Below are 12,065 nucleotides of genomic sequence, written 5' to 3'. Positions count from 1 at the left end.
AGCAGGTCCAGAGAAGAGCAACCAGGCTGGTGAAGGGACTTGAGCACAAGTCCTATGAGGAGAGGGTGAGGGAGTTGGGGTTGTTTAGTCTGGAGAAGAGGAGGCTCAGGGGGTGACCTCATCACTCTCTACAACTACCTGAGAGGAGAATGTAGCCAAGTGGGGGTCGGTCTCTTCTCCCAGGCAATCAGCAGGAGGACAAGGGGACATGGGCTCAAGCTCTGCCAGGGGAGGTTTAGGTTAGATGTTAGGAAGAAATTCTTTACAGAGAGGGTAATCAGGCATTGGAACGGCCTACCCAGACAGGTGGTGGATTCACCATCCCTGGAGGTTTCTAAAAAGAGATTGGATGTGGCCCTTAGTGCCATGATATAGTAATTGGAGTTGGATCAGGGGTTGGACTTGATGATCTTGGAGGTCTTTTCCAACCCAATCTATTCTATGATTCTATGATTCTATGATTCTATGATTCTATGATTCTATGATTCTATGATTCTATGATTCTATGATACTGGGAGTCCAGCACGGGGAGAGTGGGAGCTGGAAGTTACTGGGGGTGCAGCATGCAGCAGGGCACTGAAGGTTACTGGAGAACGATACCGGCAGCGGCGCTGGTGGCTCCGGGGGTCCGGCACGGGATGCGGACGCTACCGGCGGTTTGGGGAGGCAGCTCGGGGGGCGGTGCTGGTGATTTGGAGGTACGGCTCAGGGGGCCGGGGCGGCGCCGGCCGCTCCCGGGCATGGCTGGGAGGCGGCGCCGGAGTCGCTGCGGTGCCGCTCGGGGGCGGGCCGGGCCGGGCGGCCGTTCCGCCCCCCCGGTGCTGCGGCCGGGGCTCGGCCCCGCTCCGTCCCGCGGCGCAGGGAGCCGGGCCGGTGCCAGGGCTGCTGCCCGGCCCGGCCGCAGTTCCCACCGCCATGGCCCGCGTCTCGGCGCTGCTCAGCCCCGTCCTGGTGCTCTTCGGCTGCGACCTCTGCCTCGTGCGAGCCAGTAAGTGCGGCCGGGCCGGGAGGGCACCGGGACCACGCGTCGCTGCGGACCTGGCGCCCCCCGGGCGGGGGAAGCCGGCTGGGCGCCCGCCCCTACCGTGGGCTACGGCCCTCCCGGACTCTCCCGCCGGCCTTCCCCCAGTCCCCGGCGTGGCCTTGGCTGCGGACCCCGGGCACCCCTCGGCACTCCCGTGACGCCGCGGCCCCTGAGTCCCCCGTGCCTTCGGCCGTGTCGTGTCCCCTCCCCGCGGGACGGCTGCGGCCGTGCTGCCCTTCCCGGGGGCTTCCGCCGCGGGCGCTCCGTGCCCCGCGGAGCGCGGCCCCTGCGTCCCATCCTGCCCCGAGGGAGCTCCTGCTCCGGGAGGAGACGCTCCGGGCTGCGGCCGGCCCCGCCTGACGGGGATCCTGTCCCTTCCTGCCGGTGTTCGCCGGGACACCGAGCTCAGTGCACCCGGAGCACCGCTGTCCTTGTGTCCCTTGACTCGCCGAAATGACTCGCTGTCAGCAGCTGCCTCCTGCTGTCAGTTTGCCCCTAGTCAGGTTACTGAGATATTAAATCGAATTGCGAGTGCCAGACGTGTTCTGCTACGTTCTGCTGTGTTTTCCGTCTCCTTGCAAAATACGTGCTGACGGATTCAGGAAGAGATGCAGTCAGGGGTGTTAAAAAGGGGCCACTTATTTTTAGATGTGCAGTCTGGTGCTTACTCCCTGCTGCAGCAGTAAGTTGAGCAAACATCTGGGTGCCCTTGAGCAGTAGCCCCAAGGGCACCGACCGAGGGGCAGGGGTGGTCCCCTCTCCGTGTCACAGCAGGATGGGGAGGGTGCCAGTGGAGCTGTGCCCCGTTCCTCTGCAGCACCACATCTGCCAGCATCCCTCACCAGGAGTATCTGTCCAGCCCCTTTGCTAACCCATGGAACTGGGCTGTGTGGCAGATCTGGTCCCGTGCCCAGCTACCGACTGACCATCCCTCCCACTGCCCACCGGCCATCCCTCCCGCTGTCCACCAGCCATCCCTCCCACTGCCCTCTAGCCATCCCTCCCGGTGCCCAAATGCAGGCTGCAGTACTGTGGCTTCTGCACACAGCCCAGGTATTCCCACCCCTTAATCAGGCCCAAAAGGAGCACACTGCTGTACAGGCCGGACAAAACCTGTACCGGGCTTTAAGTAAGTGACTGTGCTTTCTGTGGAATGCCCCTTTGGTTATACAGCTTTAATAGAAAGTGAAGCTGGACAACTTATAAATGATGCCGAATCATTAGTGGTTAATGCACTGAGCAAGGCTAAATAGTGGCACGCTTTTCCCAGAGAGCCCAGCAGCATCTTGGCTTTATAGCCAGAACGTGGTTATCAGAGAGCATGTTTTTTTGGAGCCCTTGCATTCACAGATCTTTATGGCAACAGCTCTGGCGTGAAGTTGCTCTGACCTCAGCTGCAGAGCTGGCTGGATGATGTTAGATGCCACCTGGGGACCATACACAAAGCTTTGTCCTTTGGAGGTCTCGTTGTAACAACTTTCAGTGAGGTCTCATCTTGCATATCATAGAATCCTGGAATGATTTGGGTTGGAAAGGACCTTAAAGACTAATTCCACCCTCTCTGCTGTGAGCAAGGACACTTTCCATTAGATCAGGTTGTTCCAAGCCCCATCCAACCTTGCCTTCCTGGTCAGGGGCAGCCATAGCTTCTATGGGCAACCTGTGCCAGGGCCTCACCACCCTCACAGGCAAGTCTTTCTTCCCCATATCCCATCTCACCCTGTCAGTGTGAAGCCATTCCCCTTTGTCCTGTCCCTCCAGGTCCTTGTCCAAAGTCCCTCTCCAGCTCTCTTGGGATCTTTAGACACTGGAAGGGGCTCTGAGGTCTTCCCAGAGCCTTCTCTCCGGGCTGAACAACTACAGCTCTCCCAGCCTGGCTGCAGAGCAGAGGTCATTTGGATTAAGCATTGCCCCATGTATCTAGGCTTAACTTCTCAGAATTTTTGACTTCTGAGGCTTCCTGTCTTGTCTTTTCCTGCCAGGAGTGCAGATCCTGTGTGCTCAGAAATGTATTTTCTGCAGTTTGCTCAGTCTCAAACTGGCGAAGGAACACTGTTTTTTCCAACGCAGAACTGCAGCCTGGACACCAGGTCTCCTGTCACACAGGTTCAGGGCTGCTGGCCTGGAGGCTGCACCAGATGTGTTTGGGATGCATGAGGTCTGGCACACTGAGCCGTGTGCACTTTGGCTCTGCTGTGCCCCTGGTCCTCTCACCCTCCTGCTGCTAGTGAGTGATGTCCCTGCACAGAGCATGTGCAAGCTCTGGCTAAGTACAGCTGGAGCAGTTCTGTCAGCCCCAGGTGGACCCAGCAGTATGGCTTTTGGATCAGTGCAGTGCCTTTGTTCTCAAATAATCGAGTGACGGTTCCAGGGCCATGTCTCAGCATCCCCAGCCTAAAAACCTGGGCTAGGCCAGGCTGGGCTCCCTGCAGAAGCCTAGAAAATTCTTGTGCAGTGCTGGGAACCTGCTACAAGCTCCATCCACAAACTTCTGTGTCACAGAGATGTCAGACCCTGTCTTTAATTTTCTTACATACACTTAAAAGTTGGGAGTCCAGTTGCCCCCATTGCGCATGTTCAGGACTTTTTAAATTCTGTTAGATGTAACAAACCACCTAATTTATTGCTGTAGATGTATCCTGTGGAGCACCGTGTTCTGTTCTTGTCCCGAGGCCAGCTGGCAGGGTCTGGTCACATCCGTAGTATTAAGCTCACAAGTTCCAAAGAGGGGGATACATCAGTGCTACCTGCCAGGAATGGTTTCTGGCTTGTGCTAGCTCCCAGGCCGTGCCCACGAGTGATTTGGGCACATGCTGGCTGGTGTAGACCAGATCAGTTCTCAGATCAATCTCCACCACTAGATTCTTGGGCTGTTCTGAACCCACTATGTTTGCTAGCACAATGGTGCCAAAGGACAACTGTTCTTATGCCTGAAGGCCAGCAGAACCATGCAGCCCCTCATACACCCACACTTGGAAATGCCTGTGCTTGGTATAGCACGAGGGAGCAGTTGTTTGCCAGCTAACAGGGTGCTACCACGGCTGGACTGTGAGCTGTGCAGCTGACCTGACACTGGCCATGGCTGGGGTGGAAAACCAGACCAGGCCCAACGGAAAAGGACTTGGGGGTGCTGGTCGACAGCAGCTGAACATGAGCCAGCATGTGCCCAGGTGGGCAAGAAGGCTAAGGGCACACAGGCTTGTGTCAGCAATACTGTGGCCAGCAGGACCAGGGCAGTGACTGTCCCCCTGTGCTAGGCACCGGTGAGGCACCTCCAGTCCTGGGGATAGCTTTGGGCCCCTCATAACAAGAAAGAAAAGAAGTGTGTCCAAAGAAAGGCAATGGAGCTGGGAAAGGACCTGGAGCACAAGTCTGATGAGGGAGCTGAGGGGGCTCAGCCTGGAGAAAAGGAGGCTCAGGGAGGACCTTCTTGCTCTCTACAATTCCCTGACAGGAGGGTGAAGCTAGGCCAGGGTCAGGATCTTCTCCCAGATAACTAGTGATAGGACAACAGGAAATGACCTCAAGTTGCATCAGTTGGAGGTTCAGGTTGGACGTTAGGAACAATTTCTTCATTGAAAGAGTGGTTAAGCATTGGAACAGGGGGCACAGCGCAGTGATGAAGTCACCACCCCTGGAAGTGTTGAAGAAATGACCGGACATGGCACTTTGCAATACAGTTTAGTGGGCATGGGGCTATTTGGTCAAAAGTTGGAGTTGATGATCTTGGAGGTCTTTTCCAGCCTTAATGATTCTATGATTCCATCTGCAGGAAGCTCAGCTCCTGTGCCCACAGAGTACATACACCCTGGGCAGTGGCCAAGCCTGGGGCTGTGGCTTTGGTCAGCCTATTTTGCCAGTGGCGTGTGGGAAAGCAGAGTGCACAGATACAGACATGGCTCAGGGACTCCCTCTCATAGGCTAGTGATAAACCAGATCCCCGCTGGCAAAACTACAGAGAGGCATTCTTTGTGGGATAAAGGATGTTTGAGTGTATCTTTGAATCTTTTCCAGTTTTCCAGACTCCTGTTCCAAAAGAGAATCACAGGACCCTGTGACGTCCTTGTTCATGTTGTCTCCAGTGACCCTCTCTCCTGATGATGTGTTAAACTTTTGGAGACACACTCAGTCCCGTTGTCTCTCTGAGAACAATTTTTCATGTTTTCTGGGCTCTCCTGTCTGTTTTAATTGCCCTTGGCAGACCACAATCCTGAATTTCTCAGAGTGGGAACCACACCCTTCTCCTGGTTTGATCTGGAGCTGGGTATTTTCAGATGTGAATGAATGCACTTAAATAGCTGACCTGCAGAAAACCCCTTTCCTTGTCACTCTAACTGGGGTTGTTGGTGGTGTCACAGCTGACCTTTCTCTTGTTCTCAGGTGCCTTCTGGGGCACTTTTTCTATCTGTATAAATCACAGCCCTGACTTTGTGCTATGCAGGCAGCTTGTAGAAGGACACTGACTTGTTTACGGGAGTGAGGACACACGAACAGCAGCCACAGTGCCTTTCATGTGCTGCTGTGTCTAATTTCAAGACAAAATTTGGCTTTGCGTGCAGGACTGTGTAGGATCCTGCCGTGCTCTTAGTGCTGTGAAATCTCAAAAGTGGTGATGATCAGTCAGGGGTGTCAGGTCAGCTTTGTGCAGAACAGCAACGTCTTGAGTGTTGCTGCCAGCTTTGCAGCCAGTGGCACTGCACTGCTGGGACAGCCAGCTCTGCCTTCAGCACTGGCCTTTCCTCCACACCCTGGAGCAAGGAGTAATGCCAGGCAGGGCAAATGGCCAGATTGAGTTGCAGAGTGTGTTTATTCCAAGCAGCCCCATTTTTCTGTCACAGTCGGTATATCACTGCTGTGTCTGGGCTGCTTCCTACGCAGTTCTGGGTGGTGTGCCAGGATTCGTGATGTGCCCATCCACAGGGCAGTCCCAGAGCTCTGTGCCTGCACACTCCTCACACACCCAGTGGGCAGCTGCCTGCCAGCCCAGGGAGCACAATGCTATGCATGTGTTGCTGCTGGCAGGGCTCAGCCTCATGCACCTGCTGTACCACTCCTCTCCTGGGGACAGATTCACCAGGGAAGCTGTTCCTTGTAGCCCTGGCCAACATGTTGCCACAGGCAGGTGTTAGAGAGGCCCCATGGTGATGTGCAGGGATAAGTGCCTGTTCTAAGACATCTTCTTTTGCCTCTTTTCTGTGCCTCTCCTTGCTCTGTGCCTGGCTCACCCAGACAGGCCACCGTCCCCTGTCAACGTGACTGTGACGCAGCTGAAGGCAAACTCTGCCACAGTCTCCTGGGACGTCCCAGAAGGAGACATGGTCATCGGCTATGCCATCCTACAGCAGGTATCCAGGCTCTGTCCCCAGGGGGCTGGGGACACTGATTACCAGCATGCTCCTATGTCAGCCCTTTTTCCGCAGCCTGAGGCTCCTCTGGTACCTGCCCAAGGGCACCTCTGCTGCTGAGCTGCCCTTGCCAGGGCACCCCATCTGAGGCATCCATCCCGGTGGAAGGCAGCAGACCACAGGCTGCACTGGGGGTAGTCCCTCCAGTGTCTTCCCTGTGATTTCTCTGGATAAAGATGTTGCTTCAGCCATGATATAACCCTTCTTTGCTTACTTGCTCCACCTGTGCAGCCCCGGGTGATAGTGGCTTCTCCAGAGAGACGCTTGGCCCTCAAACCATGCAGGGATGCTGCCTAACACAGTACTGGCCAGCCTGGCCCACCCCAGGGTGGATGGTTGCCTGGGAAGGGAGGAGTGAGGGCAGTGTGACCAGCACAGCCCTGCAGCCAGGGGCCTGTGCCTGGTGCAGTCGGGAGCAGCCTCTGGAGGGTGACAGCTCTTCCCTCTGGCAGCGGCAGGATGGGCAGATGCAGCGCTTCATCCGGGAGGTGAACACCACCAACCGTGCCTGCGTGCTGTGGGACTTGGCAGAGGATGCCGACTACATCATCCAGGTGCAGAGCATCGGCCTGTACGGGGAGAGCCAGGCCAGCAAGCGTGTCCACTTCCGCACCCTGAAGGAGACCGACCGCCTGCCTTCCAACAGCTCCAACCAAGGTGAGCTCCTTCTGGCTTGTCCAGGCACTGCTGGTGGGGCCACACCTAGAGGTCTCCACAGCAAACAAGCAGGGATTCAGCAGCCAGTGAGGAAGGTGCTGCCCTGAGCAGCAGGCTGGGGACACGCAGGGTGTTACAGGCTACTGCTGTGTCCGCTGTGGCCCTGATAATGTCCCCAAGCCCTGATTTGCAGCCCTCCTGTCCCAGGTCTTGGCGACTATTCAGCTAGGCAGACTGTGGCCAGCACAGCTGCTGCCTGTAGAAAGCCAATACTGAACGGGCTCTCAGATCATCCAGCCTGCAGGCAACCAAAGGAGAAATGACAGAGCCCCACGGTCTTCTTTCCAGCTCATATCCCTGTTGCCTTGGAGTTGCCTACATGCTGGCCCATGAGAGATAATCCAAGAGATGCCCAGAGAGGGCACAGGAGTCTGTCTCCAGCACTAAGTATGAGAGGGGGTCTTGAGTATGGTAGGGCAAGCAGATGGGTGACTTGCCTCAGAACTTTTCTGTTCAGCTGAGAGCCTTCTGACCTGCCCTGACCCCTGCATAGGGAGTGATCTCAGTGATTACTGGCATGCATTGTGCAGTCCCTATGTGAACCCAAAAAAGCTGTTGGAATGACTGACTGCCTTTGTAGCCAGGATAGTTTATCTGACACAGGAAAGCCATAGGATGCATGTCCTCTCCCCAGCCAGGATTTTATCTCACACCCATCCTTGTTTGGGGGAAGTGGGTTTCTCTCCTTTGGAGTTCCTCAGATCCTCCCGTGTTGCTATGTTTGAGGGTATCTGTTGCCAGCCCTGCCTAGGATCTCTCCTCTGCAGGTGACATCACCATGGAAGGGCTGGACAAAGACCGGCAGCTGCAGACAGGCGAGATTATCATCATCGTGGCTGTGCTGCTCATGTGGGCAGGTGAGTGCCACAAGCAGCGCTCTGGTGGGCTGGGGCAGAGGTGCAATCCAGGATACACAAAGAGGATGTGGCTCAAGAGAGTGCAGAGACACACTGATGTGGGTCTGGCATTCTTTCCAGTAAGTCCACTGAGTCTCTGTAGGAAATGGAGCCAGTGGGGTAAAAGGAGCAACCACAGCCACTGCTCAGCTATCGTGGCCTGACGTATGTGGAAGAAGAGGAGACAGTGTGGGACACAGAATTACAGGGTGGGAGCATCTCACATGATGGTAACGAGAGTGTGTGTTGCTTGGGCCTTAGCTAGTGTGTCTGACATCTGATAACACTGCTGCACTGGCTAGTGCAGCTGTAAGGTAGGTGATGTGCTCCTGTACAGCATGATTAAAGGTAGTGATCCAGCAGACAGCAGGTTGCCCTGGAAGCACAGGAGCCTAGGATGTAAGTCAGCTCCTGACTAGTCACATGCAGCTGCTGTGAATGGGAAGTCATTGGTCCCCTACTCCCTTCCCAGGAAAAGTGGATTTTGTAGTGGTATCTTGCAGGAATCTCTCCTTTTCCTGGCCTTGACACTTTTCTAGTGCACTGGAAGAAAATACAAGACAATGTGGCACAGGTTGGTGTGTTAGAGTGCCAACATGGAGGAGTCTGGCCCACTCTGTGTGTGCCTGCATGTTATCACATACACACACTGGAGTTTGACCAGCACAGTCACAGCTGGGGGCATCGCTCCATACTTCTGTGTCCAGGGTCCCCAGGTGTGGGACATGCTGTGTGAGATGGGTGCTGTGAAACCATGGCAGAGTGACTGACTCCACAGCCAGTTTGCACAGACAAAGCCAAGGGCTGGTTTTTGTGGGGGTCACAAGCACCAGCCCCGTAACTTTAGTGCCTTGCTGGAGATACTCCAAAACCCAGCCAACTGCTCACTGACCTCACTGTTCCTCTCCAAGTGCCTGAGCATCTGCCCTTGCTGAGCACTGAGCATGTCCCATGTGCCCCAGTGGCCTCGGCCACATCCATGCTTGTCTGCCCGAGGAGACTGGCCCAGCCTCACGTGCAGAGGTGCCTTGGGTGGTGCAGGCTGATACATGAGGGGTGTGGGTGTGCAGCGCCCAGGGGAGCCCTGGGTGCCACTGAGGGGTGTGGGTGTGCAGCACCCAGGGGAGCCCTGGGTGTCACTGCTTTGCAGCTGGGATGCTGTAGGGAGGGGAGGCAGGCACGGCCAGTGCGAGGGAGTCCTTCATCCCGTCTGTCTTTTGGCAGCGGTGATTGCCCTGTTCTGCAGACAGTATGACATCATCAAGGATAACGACTCCAACAACAACAAGGAGAAGACAAAGCCGTCCTCAGAGCACAGCACACCAGAGCGACCAAGCGGAGGGCTGCTGCGGAGCAAGGTGAGTCGGGAGGGCTGGCAGGAAGGATGGCATGTGATGTCTGCTGGGGCTTGCAGCCTCCACAGGTTCTGAATCTCTCCAGAAACAGAAACACCCCGGCTTACACTCTCACCCTAAAGACTGAGGGGTTTTAGGGTGCAGTGAGTCCTGGTCTCTCTGGGGCACTGTGTGTGCCCCATGGGTGATTGCAGGAGAAACACTGAAGAGACAACAGGATATGTCAGCTGGGATGGCTCTTACCCACTCTGTTCTCTCACTGTAACAGACCCTTCACCATGCGCCTCCAAGGCTGCACCTCTCTGCACCAATGGACTGGTCTGGCTCCTGCCTGTTCAAGGCAGGAGTGGACAGGCTGGGCAGCTGTTCCTGGGTTCCTGCACTGGTCTGTCACTGCTTACTTTCTGCCTTCACCACAGCTTACTCCAGGTTATCACCACACGAGTCATTCCAGAGCCCCTTCCCCACCCTGATGGAGATGTGCTAGGCTGTGGATGGGAAGGGAGGAGTACCTTCATCTGGCTGTTCCCTCAGCACCTGACACTTCTCCCTTTGTTACCTACCAAAGACAGGGATTTATAGCCCTGATGCTCTAATGGGACTGTGCATTAGGTTTTTGCTTGTGTCTCATCTGCCGCCTCTGTCAATGGTGGGAACTCCCCTCACTGTGTTGCCTGACTGCCCCACTGATTCCACATCTTGGTTTCCAGCGGATGTCAGGAACAGAACCTTCCTGTTGGGACTTCAAGGCCCCAGTTCCCCTCCTCCAGATTTTCCAGCTTCTTGATTACTCCTTGCCAGAGATCCCTCCTCTTGGATCCCTACTGCAAACTGACCCTGTTCTGCTGAGTTCTTGGTGCCTGCTGTGGGCTTGGGGGGCTCTGCCAAGGGATCTGATCCCAGGGGCACAGCAAAGCAGGGCCTTAAAGCAGATTTTTCTCTCACAGAAGAAATCTCCTTCGGTCAATATCATCGAGGTGTAAGTGCAGCACCAGCTCTGCATCTGGGGTCCTGGGTGTCCTGCTAGAGCCAAAGCAGGCCTTGGAAGAAGAGGCAGCACCAGGCGCCCGGCCTGGAACTCAGCATGCAACGAGCCACGTATCAGAACTCCCACTTTCCCGAGGGCACCTGTCTGGGGATGTGCATGGAGCCAGCTCCCAGCTGTGCATGCAGAGCATGGCCCTGCCCACCCCTCACGCCTGGCGCCGCTCCCTTGCCACTGCGGAGCATGAAGCTGAGAGCGGGTGGGGGGCCACACCACCGGCTGTGGGGGGAGCCGAGGGGGCAGTGCAATGGCCTGAGGGGTGGCCTCGTCCCTGTGCCCCGGCTCGGCCGAAGCCCTGGGTGCAGTCGTGGCACTGGATGCCTGCCTGGTGTCAACCTGGGACAGACCTTGCTCTCAGCCGCCTGTCTGGGCTTGGGGAGCTGCCTGTGGAGAACGGGAGCTGCTCCCCTCTAGGCCCCAAGGCCGAGGGGATGGGGCAGTGCAGGCATTGCCCCAGTGCTACCAGGGGAGCTGTGGCCAGGTGGCAGGAGTGTTTGTCTGTGGGGCTGGGCCCAGTCAGCACAGGGGAAGAAGAGTGGATTGCTGCTGGAGAACAGGGCTCCACTGCACCCTGTCATGGCCATGCAGGGACTTTGAAGCCTCTCTCTACTACGGAGGACAAAGACACAAATGAGGATGAGAAGTGAGTACTGGCTCAGTGCCTGGCCAGCCCGCAGAGCCTGCAGCCAGGGCAGGGATTGCTGGTGGGAGCCCCACAGAGCTGGGGGAATGGGCAGTGCCAGGGCATGGCTGTGGCTGCACCGTGTCCCCAGTAAGGGCTCGGTGCTGGCACATTCAGGCTGTTTATGGGGAGCTGCTGATCACTCTGTGAGCAGCACAGTGCCTGTGCTGCCTGGAGGAGGCAATGTGGTGAGACCTGCAAGGTCTCAGAGGGAACAGGATGATACAAGGAGGCTGTCTGCTGCCCTGGCTGCTGCTCTCCCTCCATGCTCTGCTCTGCAGCCTGCCATGTGCTGGCTCTGCAGCCCTGGACTCAAGCATCACAGGATCCAGCGTCTTCCAGGAATAAACCTCCCAATAAAAGCACTTTCAGGACTCTTCCTTCCAGGTGCTGCTCAGCTCCTGCTGTAGGACTAGGTGGGGAAGGGATGGGATAAGCAACTCCTGTGGCAGGGTCTTTTCAATAAAAGCATCCTGGCTCAAAGGCAGCAATTGTACCTGCAAAGCTGCAAGTCCTGTGTGTGTCTGTGCACGTGTATGTGTACCAGTAGTTTTTGAATGCATGTGTCTGGCCCTTAGGAGAAGACCTCTTCCTACCCAAGGTCACCTTGCACCCCTCTGGCCCTTGAGGGAGAGCCAGCGCTGTATGCTGGGCCATGTCATGCTTCTGGACCAGTGGCAGACTGTCCCACTGAGGATGGCATCACAGCTGCATCTCTGCAGAGAGCAGAGACGTGCCGGCAGCAGGGCCAAGAAGGGGACAAGACCTGACCCTGACAGGCTGCTGGCTGGAGGGGTCTGTGCTGCTTCATGCTCAGGTGAGGAAGGGATACCTGAGTAGTGATGAGATGCAACTGCTGCTGGGCTGTTCCCTGGGCTGCAGGGAGCATGGTCGCAGCTCCAGAAAGACAAACATCTTCTTTTGCCCACTGGCTTGTTTTT

At 56.4% G+C, this 12,065-nt stretch overlaps 1 protein-coding gene across 2 annotated transcripts; it reads left to right on the top strand.

The window, feature by feature from the left end:
* The first annotated feature begins 849 nt into the window (after positions 1 to 849).
* Positions 850 to 11,611, top strand: FNDC4 (fibronectin type III domain containing 4). 2 transcript variants are annotated; one of them, XM_027905022.1, is made up of 6 exons: positions 850 to 988; positions 6,254 to 6,369; positions 6,882 to 7,086; positions 7,914 to 8,003; positions 9,267 to 9,400; positions 10,345 to 11,611. In XM_027905022.1, the coding sequence occupies exons 1-6, from the start codon at positions 916 to 918 to the stop codon at positions 10,378 to 10,380; spliced, it is 654 nt and encodes a 217-aa protein (XP_027760823.1). In that variant the 5' UTR covers positions 850 to 915; the 3' UTR covers positions 10,381 to 11,611. The 2 variants fall into 2 exon arrangements, with proteins under 2 accessions (XP_027760823.1, XP_027760824.1); XM_027905023.1 differs by having other exon boundaries at positions 860 to 988; positions 10,348 to 11,611.
* The last annotated feature ends 454 nt before the right edge of the window (positions 11,612 to 12,065 follow it).

Source organism: Empidonax traillii, unplaced genomic scaffold (genome assembly GCF_003031625.1).
Source record: "Empidonax traillii isolate 1590-97213 ecotype Southwest subspecies unplaced genomic scaffold, ASM303162v1 scaffold1110:size201231, whole genome shotgun sequence".
NCBI lineage: Eukaryota > Metazoa > Chordata > Aves > Passeriformes > Tyrannidae > Empidonax > Empidonax traillii.
Note: the sequence above shows the minus strand (reverse complement) of the source record. Positions and strands in the feature narration are given on the sequence as shown.